The 24,587-nt window shown below is 44.7% G+C and overlaps 1 protein-coding gene across 2 annotated transcripts; it reads right to left on the reverse strand.

Moving 5' to 3' along the window:
- Positions 1-4,583: 4,583 nt before the first annotated feature.
- Positions 4,584-17,714, reverse strand: MSL3 (MSL complex subunit 3). 2 transcript variants are annotated; one of them, XM_087813535.1, is made up of 13 exons: positions 17,598-17,714; positions 16,229-16,311; positions 15,741-15,836; positions 15,311-15,408; positions 14,659-14,744; positions 14,012-14,134; positions 13,253-13,413; positions 12,341-12,499; positions 10,679-10,941; positions 9,953-10,062; positions 7,916-8,015; positions 7,458-7,542; positions 4,584-5,340 (listed from the first exon to the last, which is right to left on the reverse strand). In XM_087813535.1, the coding sequence occupies exons 1-13, from the start codon at positions 17,697-17,699 to the stop codon at positions 5,241-5,243; spliced, it is 1,566 nt and encodes a 521-aa protein (XP_087669661.1). In that variant the 5' UTR covers positions 17,700-17,714; the 3' UTR covers positions 4,584-5,240. The 2 variants fall into 2 exon arrangements, with proteins under 2 accessions (XP_087669661.1, XP_087669662.1); XM_087813536.1 differs by lacking the exon at positions 15,741-15,836.
- Between the last annotated feature and the right edge of the window lie 6,873 nt (positions 17,715-24,587).

Here is a 24,587-nt window from a genome sequence, read left to right on the forward strand (position 1 = left end):
AGAGGGTCAGCCCGGGGACGCCTCTGGACGGCGGCCTGGCAGATGCCCGAAGAGCCCCCGGGAGCTGAGGCCCCGGGAGCTGAGGCCCCGGGAGCTGAGGCCCCGGGAGCTGAGGCCCCGGGAGCTGAGGCCCCGGGAGCTGAGGCCCCGGCTCCAGCTCCGCCCAGGAGGCCGCCCTGGAGGCGGCGGCCGCGCCCCGGCGTCCTCTCCAGTGCCCTCTGCTGGCAGCCCCGGGCGCGAGCGACTCCCCTTCCAGAGAAACAGCGGGCGGGGAGCGCGGGGGGAGCCACCAGCGCCTTCGAACTTCTCCATAAAGCTTGGCTCCAGGGCCCAAGCATCCTGGAATCTCCCAACCAGAGCCTCGGTCCCCAATTTCCTGAAGGACATCCCTGAAAAACTAGTGCACCAGGCGTTCCCTGGAGAGCGCCTTCTGGATCACTCAAGAGTTTATGTAGTTCGTCAATATTATTATTCTATTACTCATTTTAATCCTGACTTTGTGATTGGTCTGGCTTGGAAGCTTTAAGGACAAGAATGTAGTTTTCCAATAGTTTTATTTGTCCTCATTTTTCTCTACAAAATGTTTGATAGGGTCTCACTTCTACAAGCCAGCAATTCGTACGGCCAGTTGTAAGGATTTTAAACAAGAGCAGCTGCATTACAGAGCATGGATAATGTGACCCGACATAAATTGAAAAACCTCAGGCAGCTTTCAAAGATGCTTACACACCGAAAGCACTGCGGTGATGCTGACATCACACTAGATCAGCTGGTCTGGACTGAACCCAAGGGGCAAAGGGCACACACAATTTTCTGAGAACAGTTATTCCGAGGACAGCCTTCTTGTACTAATTCACTGTTGAGAGGGGACATGTATAACCTAAGAACATTTCGCTACTTACTGCTTAGCCAACAAGAGTGATTTTCTCCTGTTTACAGAGAGAATATTGTTTGACCTAACCTTGATCATACCACGAATGGTGTATTTATCATATGATGTCTTGGCAGGTTTTTAAATTGACCAAAAGAACTGGTTTGCCTTACTGAATAATAAACCTGAGACACCCCACCCCACCGAAATTATCGAATGAGGTGCATTTGCCCTGTTCAACACTATATGTAACATTCCTCGGATGACCAATCAATTCCTTTCCATAATGTCATTAACAGTTATCCTGGAAACCAATTAGTGAGCAAGGTAGCAGGCCATCACCACTTCGCCTGCTTTTTACCTATAAATTTGTTAATTTTTTATTTTTGTAATTTCTTTGAAACCACCAAATAACAATTCCCAATACTGCATAAAAACGCTTGGGTGGGGGGTGATGTGAGATGAGGTAACATGGGATGTTTCAAAATGATCTCAAGTTTTCATCCAGTTTTTCTTTACTTTTAGCTCCCTGTGTTATAAATCTGACCCATAAGACGACAGCCCTGAAACTTAACACCCGGGAACTCTTAAAAAGCCAGGTCCCTGTCTAATGGGGTAACTTTAGACTCTAGAAAATGTGAAAAGCATGCGTCTGCCCATGCAGCAATTCTGGGTGTATGACCTAGAGAGAGACTGGCATTTGGATACAAGGAACTATGTACAAGGGCTGTTTTGCAGCACTGTTAGTAAAAGGAAGCAATCTGAACGTCCGAGAATGGTAAAGGAATTAATACAGGGTGTTACATCCACGTGATAGGCTCTTATACAGCAGTTAAAAGGATTGAACTAAATGTGTATATGTAAAAACAAACTGATGTACTTATGTATGTGTACATAACATATGCATGTATCATATATATTATTCTTTTTAAAACGTTGGCTGGGCATGCGTGGCTCAGCGGTTAAGAGTTGACCTAGGATCCAGGCGATCAGGGTTCGATTCCCGGTCAGGGCACATGCCTGGGTTGCGGGCTGCAGCCGATCAATGACTCTCTCATCATTGATGTTTCTATCTCTCTCTCTCCCTCTCCTTTCCTCTCTCTGAAGTCAATAAAGATATATTTAAAAACAACAACAACAAAAAAAAAACACTGGCTGGGAATAAATCTTACAAAATAATAATAGTTGTTAATTTTATTATGGAAATGTATTTATTTCTGTTCTCCTTTCTTGTGTTCTGCAAACTCTAAATTTCTTACTAAATAAAACAAACGTGCTAGCTACAAGATCCCAAAGATACATGGCTGTCTCTATCCGTTTTCTTTCTTGTTATGTGAGAAGGAGCAGGTACATGTCCCTTGGTTAGCTGATGGCTTCTGAACATTTTAGAATTTCAGCAGTTTCAGCCCAGGCAATGGAGTCTGAAACCTGGGCATGTGCCCTGACCGGGAATTGAACCTCGATCTCCTGGATCACAGGTCGAAGCTCAACCACTTAGACACACTGGCCAGGCTAGAAACACTTTTCAATCTGTCTACCCTACGATAGCTTCTTATGGACCATCAAATTAACAAAGGGTTTCAATGCAATGACTGGTTAAGTTTTATGTGCTACAGAATATAAAAGGTAAGATGAGCTATCATATATCAAAAGAAAACCTTACTAGGTTTTCCCTCCAACAGAGCACTTTTAGTTCTCAGGCTTTGTTTTCTGTACTGCCAAACACATTTAAACAGCGCTTGTCCTCTGACACTAATAGGTGTGTTTCTATACAGCTCACAGATCCTCTTGCCCCAAATGATTTTCTGGATAACGAACACCTAATAGAGGCTGACGACCTGAAATTGTCTCGAAAGGCACCTTTACAATAGCGAAGATAGAGCAGTAAAGAAAACTGCAGGCTGCTGTAATTTACCTGGTGCCAGAGCAGATCTCCAGAATGACTTATTAAATCATTCCACTGCGGGTTGTAAACCCGAGTGAGAATGGTAGAAATCAATAGGAAAACACAGTCGAGCACTTTACTACCTATAGTGTTTCATGACCTTCTGAAAGGATTAAGACTGATGTTGCAAAGTGCTAAAACATGATTTATAGATGAACTATGATTTGCATTATTTTTAATTCATGTTATTTTTGCTGTCACTAACCTGTTTATTAACCTTTTATTGCTTATATCATAATATCGGTACATACTTATTCCCATGTCCCAAAGTGCAGAAGAATTTGGAAGTCTAAGAAGTTTGAAACTCCATCAACTCCATGTCTGCACACAAAGGAAACTGTATGAAGGCGCAGCACTGGGTTCTCTGACCTTCAGAAGTGTGAACTCAGTGCAGTGAGAAGGGGACCTTGGCCAGCCTTGGGTGGTGATGCACGAAAGAAGCCATGCCCGAATACTGGATCAAACAGTCTTTTAAGGTCTCAAAAATGGGTTTTCATGGTGTATTTTTCTTGAGTTTTAGCCATCGCCAATACCGTTTTAACTGACATATAATTCACATACCATAAAATTCACCTTAAATGTGTATAATTCAGTAGTTTTTAGTATAAGATTCTAATACGCAAGTGACTGAAATATTATTTTCAGTACACGTTTACGTGATTTAAAAAGAAAACATTAACAATGAAATGTGACACTTAAGTGCAGGTGTGGCAGTTTAGGAGCATAACAATTTAAAAACTGACAAAAAGAGGGTGACATAATTTTTATAAGGATGCTCTAGACATTTAAATCATACTTTAACTGATAATTTGTAAAGTTATTAATATACAATAAAGAGATAATATTTTCAACAGTTATTTAAATCAACCTAAGCTGCAAGTAATCAGCTTAAGGGAAGTTGTAATTCAGAAATGCCTTTGGGGGAAGAAAATGATTTTTCATTATTAGAAAATGAATTAACTATAAACTCAAGGTATATAACTATGTAAATGTTCCAAAAGACAGTCTGTGTTCATTTCATTGGAGACAGTTAACAAGCAGATCCTTGAAAGGGAAACTTTTTCTTTTAATTCCTGATTACACTTGTGCAACAATCCAGAGCATACCGCAGGTGCATCAGCGTTAAACAGACACTGCATAAAGCAAACGGAGATGAAACCCAGCATGAACCCAAACACTATGAGTTACTTAGCAACAAAGTGCACTAAGATGATGTCTACTCTGATTCAGAGGTTCTGATTCTCACTGGTCAGTATATGCAGAAGTTTCTTTGGTGAAATCATTTATAAATTTTTAAAAAATTCCCTGTAACCCTTGCTGTTCATGACCAGTGATCTTTGGAAATTAAGGTCAATTGAGCTGAGTTACAAGAAAAGGCAAGTGCTATACTCAAGGCTTGTAGGGTACTGGCATCCCTTCCATGAAGTTAGGATTTTCTAAAACATCCTGGGGCATGTGAGAGGCTAAGATGAGGACTAGAAGGGCGACAGGAGAAGCCGCCAGGCAGTCATGACGGAGGGGATAAATGTGCTGGCCCGAGACCAGCTCAGACTGCAGCAGCAAGACAGTGAAGAGCTGCAGCAACTTCCAGTAACCACCTTCTAGTCAAGCTGCCAAGTGACATAAAATCAAAGGAAAGGAAAACAAAAGGCCTTAACAAAAAAGGCACAAAGGTCAAACAAAATGAAACGAAAAGTTATGAGTCAAGAAGTTACCTTACCGTTTCTTTGCAATAAAGAGGACAAGGCGAGACTGAAAACTCTCTGGTTCTTTCCAGCAAGATGAGCTCTGCTTTATTTAGAACATCAAAAATAACATTTTACAGAATGGGAACCATAACATTACACAACAAAGTATAGCTGCAAAATCTCAAACAAGTCAGGCAATGCTTTTCTTAGATCACCAAAAATAAGGTTTTACAGAAAAGGAACTGTAAAAGCAAATGTATAGCTACAAATTTTCTTTTGCCTTCAATATCAATTCCCTCTAAAGTATTTTGGGACTACTTTGCAGTTTCCAAGCAAAACTAAAATTTGTTAGAGTTGCTTGTTATCATCATAAGAATGAAAACAGTTTGCAAAACAATTTTGCTTAGTGCTAACAAATAACTAAAAAATGTGATTATTGCTAACAACACCAGCATCTACTGAAACAGCCTAACCTACACACATTTTCATGAACGTTTCACTGGGAACATACCTGCTCTCTTCTCCAAACAGGTGACATATACAGTGGCTAGGGTCAGATGTTGGAGGCTGTTCAGGCACCAAGGAAATACTTCTTAACACAAATAACTACATAAGTAACAACTCAAATAACTGGGCCCACCTCTCCTAGAGCTTCTACCACCATCTCCCCAGCTCTCCGCTGGGGACCTAGAGCACAAAGCTAGGCAGAGAAGCTGTTTGTCCAGAGCCATCAAACCTAATAAATCGCCCTGGGGTTCTTAGTGCTGTAGTGTGCCTCACAGGCAGCCACATAGGCAGACTCTGGGAAGAAGTCATCATGGTACTCTGCTAAAAACCTGGAAGAAGAAAAAAATGGCCACAGTGATTACCACAGTCAGGACGAAATACCAGCAGCAAAACCTTAACTTCCAACCACTCTAACATGGCACTCTTTTTCTGGCATTAGAAAAACAAAAAGAACATAATCTCAATTTCTATATACTGTACTGATTACTTCCACTGCACATATCTAGCTTCTACATTAACTACTATTTCATAAAGATCCTTTCACTATCCAGTGTACAAAAAGAAATAGAACCTAAGCCCCTCTAGGTGGCAGTCTTGATTATATGAACACTTTTGTGCAAAACGGCCTCAGTGACAACATCTACATTTTTCTGTTCTAAAAACAAACTATAAAAAATAAATTATAAACCCAGCAAATGTCACTTGAGAAATTCACAATGCTTACAGGGGCTAAGTTACACCAAAATTAAATGGTACAATGAGTGAAGAGCATTTTGTGTCCTAATTTGCCATGCCGGAAGCGTTCCAATTCTAGTTTATGGAACCAAAACACACAAGCAAGAGTGACTTATGTCTGACAATAGATGTTAAAATGTGGCCATTCAAGAGTCTGTAATACACAGATGCTACTTTGACTCTGAAGAGTCAGAGGCTTCACTATGGAGAGCCATAACATTCTCACATGGCCATTTCAACTAGTAAGCTAATTAGCTTCATGTTTGCTTCCCTGGCCTCCTCCCACCTGTCCAAATTCCTAAAAATTTAAGGATAAACCTCTGCAATACCTTCTTCAGTAAAAACCAAGCCAATTCATTCAAGATTGAACTTTTTCTTCTTTGATTGTACCCTTTTTACAGCAATTACTGAGTCCACTGATTCTCTAGTTGATGCCTTTGAATACATTTTCAAAACCAATTACTATATTTATTTGTAAATCTTTCTAAACTACTTCCTAAAATCCTAATTTCTGTTTTGTACTGGGCATACTTCGAAATTAGCAGGCTTTCCTACGCTAACTTGCAGCTCTTCCTTTGGATTTTGTTGGCATTATTTCATTTGCTTACAAAATTTTCCTTTACCCTCACCTGAGGTATGTGTGATCTTTAGAGGGAGGGAGGGGGGAGGGAGGGGGAGGGAGAGGGAGAAAAGGAGAGTGCGAATCATTGATGTGAGAGAGGAGCCTCAGCGGGCTGCCTCCCGCACACACCCCAACTGGGAATGGAACCCGCAGCCTAGGTGCGGGCCCTGACCGGAAGCCGAACCCGCAGCCTTTTGGTGCGCAGGACGCTGCGCCGTGGGCCGCCGGCCAGGGCTCAGCTTACGACACTTTAATGACAAGCAGAACTGTGGGTTTGTTGGGGGGAGGCTAGAAGGGAAGAGAGTAATTTTGAAACTTGTTTCTAACAAAATGTTACAAAGTCTCTTCACTCGGCTACTTCACTCAGAATGCCTGCGGGAAGCTCTCTTTTAAAAACTCCACTCTGTGGAACCCGATCAGCTCCTGCAGGCTGGGGCCGGGCTGCAAGGCAAAGGCCCCTAAGCAGAAGGGTGAGAGGATGAACGGTGCGAAGAGGGCGAGAGCCGGGCACAGCAAGAGAGGCCGCGCCCGCAGCTGGCCCGCGAGGCGGGGTGGGGGGGTAGGGGTGGGGGGAGCGCCCCTAAGGCGGCTAAAACGACTGGCTCTATCCATCCGGTGAAGGGAATTAATGGCTTTCTCTAAATTCACAGGCCATCAGCAACAGTCATTTATCCTAACTTTAAAGGTAAACGCCAAATCCGGCCTGCAAATGCTAATATTTAAGTTAATGTACTTGCAGCAAAGAAGAGTCTAATACTTAAGGTACTCCTGAATAAAAAATACAAAATTAAATTATCAATCTTAATCACTTCTATTGTAGAAACCAATTTTCTTTTCACAAGTTTATCCAACTGGATTCTTTTAATGACACAAAATTTACCTCCATACAATGAATACCCTTGATTCAGAAAGCAGATAAATTATGGAAAAAATAGCCAACCCCCCATATTACAATTGCAGTTAGAACCACCATACTTAGGTAATACTGCTACTACTTAAAATATCAGAGCTAGCTTCCACATTTGCTAAAGAGGAATTCAGAGAAGTCATATACAAGGTAGTAGAGTAAGTTTTGACGAATAAAAATACCTCAGAAAGAGATCAAAGTGCTTCAGTAAAGCCTTCAGATTCTTATCAGAAAAGGACATCTTTCCAAGGATTTCTGGAAGTTTCACTGCATTAAAAAGAAAAGCAAAACCATTTACAATCCCAAAATCTGGCAATGGGTAGGACACACCCAAGGATGATCCTCTGGATCTGTTTACCCTTATTTGAACTGAAATTAACATCTACATTATGAAACAAAACTAAGAAGTCTGAGTGAACACAAAGACAGAGTACTAGTACAAATATTACAAATACAATTTTTATGAAATTTAAGATCCATTAAGTGCCTTTTTTTGAAGAGGTCACCTTTCAGTAATTTTCCTTAGACTCCAAAATTACCACAAGATGTACATAAGCTAACAAGAGTGTTAAAACCACAGCAAAAAAAAAAAAGGGGGGGGGGTGGGGTGGAGAAGAAAGCAGGGACCAAGATTTCTTACCAAACAATCGCAGCAAGTGTTGTGCCCCATAAATGTAGGAGGGTGGAGGAGGCTGGTCACCTGGAGGGTAACTGTCCGGTACAAGTTTCCAGGAGAGGACCTGGGAAGAGCACGAATTGCATGCTTTGTTATTATATCTCCACGCTCCTTTACCAATGGATCTCAACATCTGGAATTCCAGCAGAAATACAGGTGCTTTGACATTCTCTGGCCAGTAGGCCGATGTCAACAAGTGCCACACTCCCACCCCCAAGCTTCCAATCCCTCTGGCACCTAAGATGTTGCTCCGAAACTGGACCAGAAAATGGGAGAAAACAGTGACAACCAACCAACGTGGAAGTTCTGAAGATAGCCCTTTGACTTTCCCATGGAGCTCTTTGTAGGCATGATCTCAGGATATAGGAGATTATAATGTATTTTTATGCTGACAAGGATCAAGCTACAAAATAATTAAGTTCAATACAACACTTGCAAAAAAATGCACAATATAAAACATTGTGTATAATTAGGTAAATACATAGAAAAAATACCAAGAAGTGTATACCAAAATGTTAATGTTCATTTCTTAGTGGTGGAATTATGACACAGGGGGCATAGAAGATATAGAAATATGTTTTCCATATAGATTATACATTAGCACATATTACAGTTTTCTACTATAATTTTTCAAAACATTTTTGCCTTTAAATCAATCACAGAGGATCCAACTTCCTTGGCAACATGGAGACACTTCTAATCACCTGGAAATTATGATAATAAATTCTGTAGACAATAAAATATGTCACTATCAAAATAAACAAAAGCTTATAAAAATAAAAGTGTGGGGGAGAATTAAAATTAGACTAAGGAAATATTTGATTTCCTAATTTCCAACAGCTACTACCTACCAATTAGCTGTATCTGTTTAGTTCATTTTGCCCCCTTTCCTTTACTGGAAATCCTGCTGTATTAGAGACTGAAGCAGTAAAAAGTAACCCAAAGATATTTTGAGTAATATTACTATTGCTTCAAAATTCTCTAATTGCTGCTGTTATATTCACTTTGGAAACAATTTGACCCATTGAATCAAGTGAAAATAGCCATCAACCCTGAAAATACTTACAATCTGACCCTTTACAAAAAAGTTTGGTGACTCCCGGTCATCAAATGCTCTCTGCTAGTCATGTTCCCCCATATACAGTAAACAAGGAAATCCCACCTCCTAGGTGAGATTCACAGAATATCCTGTCAGACTAAGACATCTCCTGAATCCCTGAAACACTCACTACCTACATCAGTTAAGTGGCTTTAAAAACAGAGTTTTTAAGTGAAAAGTTTCCCCACCTGTACAACGGAAACCTGGTGCAAGGTAAGAATGTGAGGTAATTAGGTCCAGTGCCTGGCATAATGCTCACACACAGCACACACCCAAAGGGATGGCTATCAGTACTATTGCTAAGGATCAATTTTATATTTTTAAATGGTTGGAAATATAGCAAAAACAGAACAATGTCTCACAATACATGAAAATTATCTGATATTCAAATCTGTGTCCACAATAGTTTTATTGGAACACAGCATGCTCACTCATTTATAGTGTCTATGGCTACTTTTGGAGTTGGGCAGTCTTATCAGACATTGTGTGGCCTGCAAAGCCTAAAATATTTACTCTCTGGCCTTTTGCAGAAAGTGTTCTGACATCTATTCTATAAAATGAAAACATAGTAGGTCCTTGGATCACATCATTTTATTATAATGTTGAAATGCTGTAGGGATTTAACTCTTGTTTATATCAATTAACCTATGGTAATATTGGTTTCATTATATGTTGTTCACTTCAAGTCGAAGAACCTATCCACGACACTAGGGCTGGAATCCTAACAATTTTTTCATTTTAGAAACCAAAAATGCAGTGTTACACATCATACGAAGAATTCTGTTAATATCCACAGCAAGAGCAACATAACGCTTCTGAGGAAACTCCATTTCCTGCCACAGGACTTAAGCAACCACAAAAGGAAGGGCTCACTGGGGATGAGCAGCAGACATTAACTCTACCTCATTTATTTCATTAGTTCTTCTGCCTTCAAAGGTGGCAAACACCGCACTCCCTTCCTTGCTAGGGGTCACAGGAACAGGTGACGATGATCTGCTATGCACAGGTGTCTCTTCAAAAGGAACAGGTGTTAATTATTCACTTATAAATCACATAGCTATGAATTAAAGACTGCTGGAAGACAGTTACAAATAGCAGAGAAGTTATTAATCTTTAACAATAAGACTCTCCTAGTATAAGACAGTACCTAGAACCTAGAATATTACTTGGCAAAAAAAAGAAAAAAGAAAAAAAGGAATCAAATATTAATAGAAACTACAACATGGATGAACCTGGAAAACCTGATGCTGAGTGAAAGAAGCCACAGACAAAAGGCCACATATTGCATGATTCCACTGGTAAGAATTCATGCCCAGAGGAGGCAAATCCATAGGGGCAGCAAGTAAGTAGTGGTCGCCCAGCATCAGGGCTGGGGGAGGGAATGGGGAGTGACTGACTGACTTGTGAGAGCTAAACCAGTAGGCGCCAAGCATCTGACCTGGCTCCCATCTCCTAGCCAGCTGCTCCCAGGCCAGGGAAAATGCCTCCTGAGCCTCAGCCGGGGCCAAGTTCGAGTAGAATCCCCACAGGCGAGCGGGCGAATCTAGGTGTGCCGCGCGCTCCCATTCTTCCCCCAGCCCGTCAGCTGGTCACCTGGCTGGACTCCCTGTCCCCAGGAATGGACCTACTCTTTTCCAGGTGCAGGAACAGCTTGGGCATGCTGGCGGACGTGTCCTGCTGCCGGCGCTTGGGCTGAGGTGAGGCGCTGCTCTCGGAGAGCCTGTCGCTGTTGGCGGAGTGGCGAGTGGACCGTCTTAGAGATTGCATGGCTTCAGGCTCAGCTTTGCGCCTTTTGGGAGTGGCCGGTTCACCTGTGGTCGGCTGACTCTCCGTGGACTGTGGGGTGGACGGATTCAACAAAGGGGGGCTTGGAGAGAGCTCCTCCTGGCTCCTACGGAAGAGATGGAGGGTGTCATGCATCCCAGGCCTGGGGAATCTTTGCAAAACCTGGAGAGGTTCTTGAGTGTCCTCCTTCAGACAGATTAGAAAGCACACTCAACTCCACTCCAGGTTATAAACATTCACTTCCAAGTGTGCCGAAACAAGTACTTTCTTAAAAAGCAACTAAACATATTCACTCATTTGAACCCTCTTAATCACTGTCCTTTCTACATTTGCCTAAGAGAAGGTTCTCAACTGGGAGGGATTTTGGCCTGCCAGTGGGACATGGACACCGTCTGGAGAGTCTGGGTTGTCACAGTTGGGAAAGTGCTACTGGCATCTAGTGGGTGGAGGCCAGGGATGCTGCTCAACACCGTACAGGGAAAAGCAGCCCTCAGCAAGGAGCGCCGGCAGCAGGACCCGTCCGCCAGCCTGCGTAAGCTGGTCCTGCACCTGGAAAAGAGCAGGTCCATTCCTGGGGACAGGGAGTCCAGCCAGCTGACGGGCTGGGGGAAGAATGGGAGGAGCACATGGCACACCTAGATTCGCCCACTCGTCTGTGGGGATTCTACTCGAACTTTCAGCCCCAGAGCAAGAAACCCTGGTTACAAAAATAAGAATATTGCATTATCTCACCGTATGTAACTACTAAAAGCCTCAAATTTATGAAACACAGCTCACCAGGGACACTGGGAACCTAGAGATTCAGAGTAGGGCATGGGGACATGGAGACAGGTCCCCAATGAGTTGTACAGGCCTCTCACCTGGGTAACACCAACAGGAAAGGAAGACAGGCTGAGAAAAGACATCACAAGGCAGACAAGAGAACCAGGAGACAGGAGCCAGGAGCCAGGAAGGGAGAGGGGGACAGAGGGAAAAAGTGGCTTATGCAGAGCACAGCGTGGCAAGTGGCAAGGTAGGAGTGCCCGCCTTCAGGTGCAGTCAGCAGGGGTAGTGGGGACAAAGGCAGATGGAAAGCAGGCAAGAGGCAGACGAGTGGGAATCATGAGAACAGAGCACTCTCTCAGGAGAGGCACGAGGGAGAAGTAGCTTGTACAAGTGAAAGTAAAGACTTTAGGTTGGGGGTTTTTTGTTTCCCTCAAGGAAGAGAGATTTGGGCATGCAGGCAGCACAGCAGGAAGGAAATTAACCTTTACTTGAAGGGCTGGCCCTTCATAAACTTCCTCATTTAACAATAACTACCCAAGGAGGCAGATGTTCTTTCCAAGTAGAGAGGCAGAAGAGGCTCAGAAGGCATCTCTCCAGGTCCTACAGCCAGTAAGCGAGGGAGCTAAATTCAAACCCACATCTCCTACCCTTCTTGGGCCGTGTTCTCATCACTCCACTGTCTTTGGGAAGAGGGGGAGAGCTGCTCAAAATCCAACCAAGTTCTCTATGCTGGAACTTACCTACTAGTGCTTGTGGCACTTTCCTTAATGGGAAGAAAAAATTTGGACGAAGTCACCTTTTTATACTGAACTTGTTCATATGGATACAGCAAAAGCAATGGGAGAGTATAATCAAAGGTTATTCTTAATCCATCCACCATTTCCTTACAAAGGTCAACGCTGGAAGGATTAAAAGGAAGCGATTAGAGATGCAAGAAACAGAACTTTCCAAAATGTCACAATGGGGTTGTACATTTTTAATAAGGCAGACTTTTAAATACTATATACTAGATGTACACACATAAAGAATGAAATGAATTTGTAGATGCCAACAATAAAGAATTAAAAAGGAACATTGGTTTATAACATAAAGTACAGGAAGTATGCTAGTATTTTTAACTTACAACACTGAACATAGATAATTCCTTTCAGGACCCACGAGGAGCCCAAGCAGCTTGTGCTGCAGAAGGCAGACTGATGCCAATCACTGGGGGCTGAAGGGGGCGGACCTGATGGCCGCTTCATACCTGTTTGGACTCAAAAATCTATCTGTCCAACTTTACTCCAACTGGGTTGAGTGCGCCAAGGCAGACTATAAGGACAATTACTCAGACTGGAATAAAGACGTGTTTGTAAACAAGCTTTGGTAAAATTCTCATTGCCTGTTCTGGTGCTTCTCAAGGAAGAAAAGTGTTATCTCCCTAAATTACATCACTGAACAAACTGGTCCTGGTGTTGCATCCAGACCAGATACAGTTAGTGAACATTTCAAAAAAGAGACAGCATTTTGATACTAAATTGTATACTAAGTGATATATTAAATGAATACATAATAACTGCAATGGAGACAGTGTTACCTCTCCTAAATAAAAGTCACCTTTCTAATACACAAAGAGAGAACCACAAGACGCCAACCCCCCTTCTCTCACTCACTTCTTTTCTGCTGGGATATAATGCACATTCATGGCGGCGTGTGCCATAGCATGATGATGACGAGGCCTCTCAGTGGCTGAAAAGGCTGCATTGATAGCAAAATGCTTCACGTAGGATTCCAAAATAGTTATGATGTTGGTCTGGCATGGAAGTTTCACTAACTGTTAACAAAAATGTACACAGCAGACACACTCATCCCACTGTACAGACCATATACTGTATACCCATGTACTGCATACCCTTTTCCTCCAACAAACAGTGGCCTTGTCTATATCACTTTTTAAACTCATAAATAAAGCCCACTCTGTTTGAAAAGAATTTTTAAAATACACTTTGAAGCTGATATTTTTCGTCTACCGATCACATCACCATATACACTACAGTATTAATTTTTTAAATAAACGCAAGCAGTGATTCTCATGTTAGTGATCCATTAGAACCACCTGGGGAGCCTCTAAGACTATGTGTGCAGCCACCCCCACCACAGGTCAATTTTGCCTTACCCTCTGGGTGGAAGCCCAGGCATCAGGCCTTTGCAAAGCTCCCTAGAGGACTCTAATGGGTAGGCAGGGCTGGGAAAGACTGTGCACACTTGAATTCAATTAGCAGCAGAGCAGTACTGTCAGAGAATTTTAAAGCCCGGCTCAGTACAAAACTTAAAATAGAAATCTCATTGCCCCAAGGTTCTCAATTATTTGACTCTATGATTACAAAATATGGCTAAATACACATTCTATTACAAATCCATGTACTGTATACCCTTTTCCTCCTGTTGATGTAATAGCAATCATCCTCCAGCTTCTTCTTCAGAACTTCAGGGATGTCTATAGTTATTGTTCTTTCTTCCATCTCCTTTTTTCTGTGCAGCTCCAGTCTTTCCTTCTGCAATATCACAATTCCGTATTTTTAAGCTTCTTAAAACAGTAGGAGAGTCCATATCCAAAGGACTAACGCATGAGGGCCTACTATGATACAAACCCAGTTAATCCTCAACATTTACCACAGTAATGATACCTTGTTTTAGGACACTAACCACATTGCAAATGCTTGCTTACTTTCTTCCCCATTTAATTTTACTAGTAGGATTTACATTAACTTTGAAGGCAGGCATAAGATGCCAAACTCTAATACACAACATTTAAAAATAGTCACCATTATAAAAATAAAGTCCACAATTTCATTGAAAATGAAGAGGTAAGTATGATCTGTGGAAATACTTTATGGCGAGAAAGAGTCACCAAGAGGTTCCTACAGTGACTATAAATGAGTGTTATTTCTCCTTAAATATGAAGTACAACTTTATACTACTGGGTTAAAAAATGTATTTTACAAAATGATTCACAACTGGAGAATTTTACCACTAAAATATATACTAAAGACAAAGTTTTCACACTAAAAACTTTTACCACTTCAGTCTTTTCTTCAGTGTCACTTTCTTCACTCACTGCTTCATTCTTTTCTTCACTACTGTCATCAGAGGAAGTGCTTATTGCTAGGTGAGACAAAAAATACCAAGCAAACCTGTGTTATACACTTCCCTAACTCTTACAAGTCTTTTAAGGCGGAATGTGTATCCACTGCTGATAACAACAAACTGCAGTCCTCCATATATTTTAAATGCTGAACACAAATGCTGTACCTTTCAGGATAGAAATTTATTGTGAAAAAGATAACACCAACTTCAATGAATGCAAAACACACCCAAGAAAATGATCTGGAAGTGTTTAGTCACCTACGATCCTGTGGTTACCTGCTGCACGGGAAAGTGAGGCCACAGCCCAGGAGGTACCAAGAAGAAAACATGAGCATGGACCCCTGAGGGATGAGTATAAAGACAGTGGTCGAGAAGCAGCGATCAGGAGCATAACTGATGAGGACTAGTTATGGACTTATTGTCTGCTACCTCACTTGTCAAAAACAAAAGGGGCAAAAATTACATGCAACGAGCTTAAAAAATTTCCCTGTGTAATTTCAACGATCCCCCCCCCCCCAATCCTGCAGTATAAAAGAACTAGGTAAAAGTTCTTTTAACCAGAGAAAATAAGTCAGAACACTCACAGTTCTCATCATTTTTCTCTCTTTCTTCAACGGGGAGGTTTTTTAAAACACAATCAACACCAGGCAACCGACAGCGCTTCTTCTTCCTTCCTGTGCTTCTGGAAAACAAAAACAAACACATGATTGAAATAAATTTTGATGTTGACTGATACAGGTTTTGAGGTAAAAACAAGATATAGTAACAAAGATTCTTAAGCACCTGACAAATAATTAAATTTTAGAACATAAATGGTGATCCCCATTTCAGATTATACAAAATCCTCTAGGAAACACAGCACGTATTTACAACACAACAGAAACACTCTTCCCTAACACATTTTTAATATGTCAAATCGCATAATAAACCACGTTTGTCATATTTTTACTTTTATATCACAAAAATTCTACACACTAAGAGAAAACACATTTGTCATGATTTTTGTATTCTCACAGGCGAGCTACAGCTTTTCTTGCCAATTTACGCTGTAATCTCCGATTTTCATCGGTGTCACGGAGGACATGATCTTCAGTTGCCCACCTATCCCAGCTAAAAAAACAAACAAAAAAGGATGTAAAATTCAGTATTTTAGTTTGCTATGAAACAAATGCTAAAAGCACCTCACAGGCACACAAGTGTCCCAGAATGACTTACATTTTAGAAAACTATTTAAATATTTTAAAATCACAAAAAAACAAATAAACTGAAAAAGGAACTCATTTAGACATAGAAGCAACTGGGGTTTCCAGAATTACCCTTAGAGAACCCAAATCTAAACAACTTAAAAATAATCATTTTTCTGAATAGGCAAAGTTTGATAAAAAAGGCAAAAACTGGATATGAAACTTTTCTACAAGTGTTTCTAAAACTTAAGGAAGTTTGCAATGTTCCTGGGCTGCAGATATGATCAATTTTCAGTCAGGTCTAACAAGTACACTCACCTTCTGTTCCAACCATTAAAATGGATTAGATATTCTGGGATCTTTCTGCCTTTTTCGTCTTTCCCAACAATAACATCCACAATCTGAAACCAGAAAATATTGTCCACAAATGGCCGAATATACACAACACTGGAAGCTAGATCAGGAAAACGAGATCACAGGCTTTTTTTTAAAAGAAAGGAAAGTATTTGCTCCTTTTTTAGACCGAGCGCTGGGCAGGAACATTTTTCCTTTCAATTCCATTTTTTTCCTGACTGGATGCCTCAAAATAGGAAACATCCCTCTAACTTCCCCGGGATTGGTCTCTGAGTGCGGGCCTGGCTGCAGCTGTTGAAGCCATTGGCCAGCCAATTTGTCACTAAAGAAGAGGCCTGGCCAGACCAGAGAGCTGCAGCCCTGAGACCTCTGGGAGTTGTAGTCTCCCCAGCTCCGCTCGCTCCAGGACTAGGAAGGCTGGCGGATTAGCCACCCCTTCCAGCAGTGTCCCCAGAGGGAAGATCGGCAGCAAATGATGGGGTGTGCCACCCCAGGGGACACTCAAGGCGGGGAAGGAGGAGGCAAATCAAACATAAAACAGACACAGGGTGGCGGGGGCGGAGCCCTAAAGTAGAACTCAGATAGCAGGCCTTGGGAAGTCCCCCAATGGGCAGCGCTGCTCAGACGCCCCTGGGACTCAGGGCCAGCCCCCACCCCGGACAGCGATGCCCACTCCCTGTCGCCATCCAGACCTGAGAAGCTGCAGATGTGGCTCAGTCCCCCGGGAGCCCCAGAAACTTAGGTGATGGGAACGGGGCGCGACTCGGGGATTGAAAACCTAAAGGCTGAAGGCCCTGAAGGAAGAAAACACCGGGTCCACCTAGACCTCCGGGCCTCCGGGAAAGGCCCAAACACGAATAGGGCCCCAGAACAACGACGTCGCGCGTCAACAGCCAGCGCTGTGGCGCTACGGATCAGGACCTGGGTCGGTTGGTCAGGGAGTCGCACGGGAGCCCACGCGGCGCTCCGCGCAGGATGAAGAGAGATTTAACACGCCATCCATGAGCCGCTTCCTGCACACGCGGACCCACTGAGGTCACGTGCGCAAATTGACACGCCGCGAAAACCTCGCGATACCGAAAGCGCGAGGTTTCAGACGGCGCGTGTGCAGCCGGGTGTGCCGGCCGGAAGCGGAAGCGCTCCGGCCCCGAGTCCCCAGCGCGGCGCCCGCGAGCGCACCCTGCCGTCCTCGCGGCGCCGCGCAGGCCCAGCTGTCACGAGCAAGGAGAGCCCGGGCCCCGCCGCTTCCCGTCCTCCGCGCCGCCATCCGCCCCCGCCCCCGCATCCCGGGGTCCCCGCCCCGCGCCTCCTCCCTGTCCCCCCGCGGAGGCACCTTGGCATCGTACAGCACTCGCGCCTTGGTGGGGTCAGGCTCGAAGCACAGGACTTTCTCCCCTGAGTGGAATTTAAATTTCATGCCCTCGCTCGCGCTCATTTGCTCATCGTGGCGGAGGGCGAGGCTCCGGGGCGGGCGGAGCGCGCGCGGTGGGGGACGGGGTTTGGGTGGGGGCGGGGAGGTGGTGCGCTGCGGCGGGGGCGGGCGGGAGGGAGCGGGGACTGGCGGAGGCTGCGGCCGCCCCGCCCTCGGTCCCGCCTCTGCCCGCCCTGCGCCACTGCTGGACCCCGGGGCCGCCGGTGGCGCGCTGCGTCCCCGCCCCTCCTCCCCCCGCGAGCGTATCCCCGCGAGTCCTCCCGGGGCTCGGGAAGGCAGCGATCGGCTGCGATCGGAGCGCGCCGGCCTTGGCCGAGGTCTTCCCGCAGAGCCTCCTCCCCCGCCCCCGTGGGAAAGGCAGCTGACGCGGCTGCTCCCACGATGTCATCGCGCCGCACGCGCGCTCCAGCCCGAGCGTGGGAAGTTCTTAGGAGAGAGTGGAACTGGCGGTGCGGAGGCCGCGTTGTGCCCGCCACCCTAGCAGAGCTGCACGTCGTCCCGTGTGGCTGCTCGAGGAGGAGGACCTGGGGCTGCAGTCGAGTCTAGCTGGGCAGTGGCCTTGAGCTGGCGCGAAGGGTGATGGAGTGAATAAAGCACTAATGCAAACCTGGGCAAGGACAGGCAGGTGGCAGGCCTGGAGCCCCTCGGTGACAGCGGGTGAGCACTGGTCAGTGAGTCTCATGAGTCCTTACCAGATAGTTAACATCTTAAGCTTCGGCTTCCCGCACGGTTTCCCTGCCCTCAGCTTTCAGAATTGCTTTGTCAAGGTCTGTCTGCTCCAATACAGGGAAAACTCTAAAGGTGGGAAGTACTGCTAGGCTGGTACTAGCAAGTACCTACACAGAGGGGGTGCTCAGGAGATATTTGATGAACAGTGACAACCGCTGGGAGATTGCTTGAAAGGCAAACTTCCAGAGTCAGAAAAGATCGGATGCTGTTCTCCCCCCCCCCCCCCTTATTTTCGGAAATGGAAAGTTTTGGGGCAGTGCAATTACTGGATAAAGACCCTGCTGGGACCAGCTTTGAGGCTCTGAGGTGTAGTGAACTGCGAGTTCTCCACAGTCTGGGCTCTGTTCTTGCCTCCAGAAATTTGCACTTGCCTCCCCCAGCACTGGGTTACTGGTGCACATCCTTCACCTCTCAGGTTGGGCACGGCCAAGAGAAAACTCCTCAAGCTTCTCTAGAAGAATCATGTACTCCTCCAGTGTTCCCTCCCAGGCCTCTCCTTACCGTTTCTTGCATTTACTGCTCAACTGTAAAAAGCACTGTTCCTTTGCAAACTGCCCTCTTTCAGATGCTCAGCTCCTTGAAGTGGGGAGGGTGGGGCTGGGGGAGATCTCCAGTTCATCATTGCATACGCCTGACACACAATAAATAGTTAATGAATGAACAGACTACAGATTTATGGAATAGAATCCACAAAACTCAGTGACCAATTGGATGTGAAGTGGGAGAGGGAAGGAGGAGACTTAGATTTTTTTTAACATAATGAGTTGGGTCAGCAATAGGTCCATTGGCCAGAATAAGGGACACCAGAGGAGGGACAGGTTGGGGAAGATGGCCAGATCATACAGTAGAGAAGCCTGAAATGGAGCCATGGTTCCTCTTCAGCTTGTAGTTTATCAGGGTTGACATCTTCATGTCATGGTGGTGTTCCCCATATATGGCAGGGGGAGTTCTGGGGCACAAGTATTTGCACGTCATAACTAAACTGCAACTGAAATATTAGCCTTTTTATTTTTCTGGCTGGTTAATGGAGATTTCCTCTTCAAACTAACCTTTCAGGGCAAGACTTTAGATGATTTCTTTTGTTTCTCTCCATTTCCACCCCTTCTTATGTCCTTAGGAGCAAAGCCTTTCCCCCTGTCCCCCTAAAAAAGTCTGAAATGCAAAAACCTTCAGGATCCTAAAAGCTGTGAATCCCACCAATGGCAGCATCCCTTGCAGCCCTCCTCCAGATTAGAAACCACTAGAGAGGTCTCTAACTCTAGTGTGGCTGGAGCATTGTTTTTCCTCTTGGATGTAGAGGTAAAAAACACAGGGTGGGCTCTGGCATTGAGTCCCACACTTGTCACTTCCTAGTTTTGTTACCAAACTCAAGAGGCTCACTGCTTGGGGTTTTCTATTCAAGAATGAGACGTGGTTGTCACAAAGTAGTTTTATTTATTTGCAGCAAGTTAGGAGTCAGTGAATTCACATCGGAAGCTCTGTCTCCCTGAAGGGAGGCTTAGCCATTGCTTATATACACTTCTTGGTCAATTACATTTTGACTGTTTCCTTGCAGTTGGCTACATTTGTCCAGTTAGCTACATTAATCAGATTTAGTTCCTGTCAAGCAGCTCAACCTCTTGTACAGCTGCATCGGCAACAACTGTGCTACAGTTTAACATTTAACAAGAATAACATTTAGTAATAACACTTAGAACTGCCTGGACCTTGAGACCCTGTCCAATCTAACAGTTTGTGACCTTGGACAAATGATTAGTCTCTCCATGAGGCAGATTTCTTATATTTATTTATTTTTTAATATTTTTAATTGATTTTTGAGAAAGAGGAAGGGGGGGGGAGAGAAAAACACCGATGCAAAAGAAAAACATGGATTGGCTGCCTCCCAGACCCAGCCTGCAACGTGGGCGTGTGCTCTGCCTCAGAATCGAACCCGACACCCTTCAGTGCATGGGACAGCGCCCAGCCAACTGAGCCAAACTGACCAGGGCCAGCTTTCTGACATTTACAATGAAGATAATAGTGGCTCCTCCCTCAGAGGGTTGTGTTAGGAGTATACCAGCCTATTCAGTGTACATGCTTTTGCCTAGTGCCTGGCATGAAATAAGTGCTTGGTAAGTGCTTGCTATCGATATTCCTCAACCATCCCTCCTTGTCCGCCATTCATTCATTCATTCATTCATTCATTCATTCATTCATTCAACAGATATTTATTGAGCCTCCGTGTGCTGGATGCTAAGCACACCGGCGGAATCCTGACCGCCCCTGGCCCCCAAGGGCGCGGCTCAGGACGGGCAGAGGGGGAAGCGGGGCCAAGCTCCGTGCGCTCGGGCAGAGCTGGCACCGCGGAGAGCAGCCCCAAGAGCGACAGTCTCCAGGTCTAGGGGAGGGACAGTGTCAGATAAAGCTCCAAAGAGGAAGTTGCTCTTTTTAACCCCCAAACTGAAGCATATGAAAGCCTCTAACAGTTCATTGGAGCAAAAAGCAATTGGCATTGGGTAGCACCAAGCCAGACGTGGTTAGGAGCGCTTGCCTGTGGGGCGCTCAGGGAGAGGCTTTCATAGGCAAAAGGCAGAAATAAGGACATGACCGATTGCCTATTGTACAAAGCCCAGTTGGCTGCTGGTGATTAGCTGTCCTTAGATTCTGATTTCCTAACCTCGAGGCATTTACCGGCTTAGATTCAGGTCTGCTTACCTATGCTCCATGGTATTAGAGCCACCTCGGCCTAATGGCTTTCTTTAATTAATTTAACAATCCCCCTTTTGGGCCAGCCTCATACACAATTGACTGACTAAATATTTGGAATTAGCGCTGCTCTGCTACCGCCTGAGTTGAGTTGCTCCCGCCTCGTTGTGAGGCTAACAGGTTTCGGTGTGAGGTCCGGGGAAGGGCTGTTTTCGATCATCTCATTACTCATCCTGTTTCTCCCTTTCCAAGCTCGCTGAGACGGTCCCTGTCCTGCTGGTGGCTGTGGACATTAAGCAGCTAACTGTCATCTAAGTTCTCTTTCCTGCTGATAAATTCTGTGAGAGAGAAAATGAGCTTTTTTGACTGTTGGTAAACTGAGGTAGAATAAAAGAATTATATTTAATGCCTGTTTTAATTAAAACAACAAACTTCAGCTTTTATTTACTGAAGTTAACCCTAGATCATGTGAACTTGAAAAACATGGGTTCTATATTTCTGAGAGTATACTTGATTTATACAAATGCTTCTTTGTCTGTAAGCCTATTAAATAGAGGTTTTCACAAATTCACTTTAGCAGCACCATCCAGAGGTAGGAAAATATAACACACCTGTAACATGCATACATAGACATACACACAGATGCAGAGGTTCTACAGCTTTCATTTTAAAATTTTACCCATGAGACCGATACGATCATGCAAAACTCATTAGTTATAGAAGAATGGTTGGATCCCAATTGTGTTTCTGGCAGGTGGAATAAGTTAAGGTTATCTGCTCAGACAGCTAAAGCTTTCATTAATGTTTGTGGGGAAAACTTTTAAGATTTTTCATTCACCTAATTTCCAAATAGCTTTTTATTTTCCCTGATAAGAAGGACTTCCCTGAAATTTGCATTTCAAAAGATGGCTTTGGGTTTCTAGAGAAAACCAGGCAGAACATTTACGCCTCAGAGGTACAGAGAAAGGATGTTAAGTTTCTCCAAGAAGGGCTTTTATTCCCTAAATTCAGTTATTTTACAATATCTGCAAGACTTTTGAGATGAGTAGGGGAGGTGTTAGGATCGGTAAAGAGGACAGGTGGCTCTGAATTGTTTCCAGAGCTGCATTTCTGTTCCCATAGAGACTAAATTTGTAAGACATACACGGTTGTTACAATTCCTCAGGGAGTTTGGTTGCTACCTGAATTATATCTAGACACTGGCTCAGCCATTCAACTACATCATCCTCCATTTGCTTCTTTATAGCAGGGAGATCTTCAACTAAGATGGAAATCAGAAGGTTCCTATGCTCTAGATTTGGAGCTGTGTGTCTTTGGAATGTTTTAGTAAATCCTTCCACCACGGCTTCAGAATGTTTTTCTTTCCTTGTGGATACATAGTTTCATTTTAGCTAAGGAGAAAATGCCTTCAAAAAAGTTATTAGGCTCTGAATATCAGCTTCCAATCTGACCAACTTCAGATCATAGAGCTACTTGAAAAAAAATCCCTTCAGGCCCTGGCTTGGGTAGCTCAGTTGGTTAGAGTGTTATCCCCATATGCCAAGGTTGCAGGTTCAATCCCCAGTCAGGGCACATACAAGAATCAGCCAACGAATGCACCAATAAGTGGAACAACAAATAGATGCTTCTCTGTCTCTTTTTATCTGTCTCTCAAAAATCAATTAAAAAAAAAGTCTTTCAAATATCTTGTCAGGTTTCAGCCAGGACAAGCAATAAATATTCCCAGCAATATTGAGCAACCCAATAGACCCAAGAGGGGTCCTTAAAGAGGGTGAAAAAATACTACCCTCCCAAGATCCAGAGCCCCTCCCAAAGATAACCAAGGAAAGAAACGCTTGGACAATTCTCCTGAGAGCTGGCAACAGTCGGTAGGATGCTGGCTGCAGATGGAGTACAGGGCACATTCCTGCCCAGCCATATCTAGCCATGAATGGGGTGCAATCCAGATTCCTATCCAGTCATATTTTGGGGACCCCTAACCTGACGGTTGCCAAGCCAAGTTCTCAGAACTTAAAATGACACACACAAGAAGGCCACAGTCGCCCCTGGGAGAGAAAGGATCAATAATCAATGCTTTTTTCCTGCCCATCTGAGTTTGGAAAGGAAGGGAGCCTGTGAAGTTTTGACCTTCCTCTCTCCCAGGCACCACAGATAGACCCGAGCAAGCTGACTTTGGCCGGAATTCTCAGCCTTTGCTGGCTTCTGCCAGTTTGGCCAGGATGCCATCTGCAGGCTCTGGAGTGAGTGGGGGGTCCCAGCGGGTCTCATCCTAGTCACCAGAAACTGTACAGATGGAAGAACAATTTTCCTTCCATCCTTTGTAGTGAGTGCCTGGCTGAGACCTCTTTCCTCCAGGGCACCTCGGAAATGGGTGAGGTTATCAAAGATGGTTAAAAGTTCTCCACTGTAATTCAAGATTGTCTTTGGTAAGGTTAATCTACTTGTTTGCCCTTAAAGCAAATTTTATTCACCTGAGGTCTCACACGTCCCGATCCCAGGTTTAAGTGGGACACGGTCCATTCCCGGATCCGGCTCGGTTTCTATTTGGAACCAGCCGAATTCCAGGCAGTTTCTGGACCCAGTCTGGAAAGAGATACCCAAGTAAAGTCTGAAAGCTTGTAACACAGAAGCTGTGGCTCGAGGATCCAGGACCCGGGAGGAACCTGCCCAGCATCCGCAGAGGCAGCGAGGAAGCAGCGGACTCAAGGGGCTTAGCAGGTACCTGGGCGCGGTTGCTCCTCGTTGCTGGGGGCTGTTCTTGTTCCCTGTTCTGACACCAGAACTATGGGAAGAAAAAACGAGGCATAATAAACATGTTTAGAGCTTATTTGAACAAAAGTCGATTCCAATTGGACAGCTTCAAGCCAGAGGTGGTTAGGGGCACTGCGCTGACAGGAGCCAGAGCGAAGACGGAGAAAGTGCGGGGACAGAGAGAGGCCGGAGGCAGCGCCGCGGCTGCAGGCCCCGTTGGCTGTTTGGGACTGGTTGTCCTTAGCGTTTGGCTCTCGTAACCTTGAGGCTTTCGCAGGCTTAGATTTGGTTTGCTTAAGTGGCCTCCCCGACATTAGAGCCACCTCAGTCTAATCCCCTCCTTGTTTAATTAATGTAACAGTCTGCAGCTGAAGGTTGTCAGTTTTTCTCTCCTTTCCCAGTTTTTGCAGGTGATGAGAAGGTTGATCGCCTGCAAATCTTGGCTAACAAATCTGTATTTCTTGTTGGAGGTCGCCACCTAGTGGTGAGGGGCCTCCAGCGGCCCCTTCTCAGCTGCACAAGGTGTCCGCCGGCGCGGCGAGTTCGTGGCTCACCCGCGACCCCCGCTCCCGCCCGTGGCTGCGGGGAGGGCCCAGATCCTGTTCAGGCGCTTGCCGTGCGGAGCTCTCGGAGCGGGCCCCCCGCCGAGCTCAGGCGCAGGTGAAACTCGGTTGCGCGCAGCCTCGGGGAACTTTTAAAACCTGTTGCCAGGCGTTGGAATCTTGT

This window comes from Miniopterus natalensis, chromosome X, assembly GCF_054644295.1.
Source record: "Miniopterus natalensis isolate mMinNat1 chromosome X, mMinNat1.hap1, whole genome shotgun sequence".
Classification (NCBI taxonomy): Eukaryota; Metazoa; Chordata; class Mammalia; order Chiroptera; family Miniopteridae; genus Miniopterus; species Miniopterus natalensis.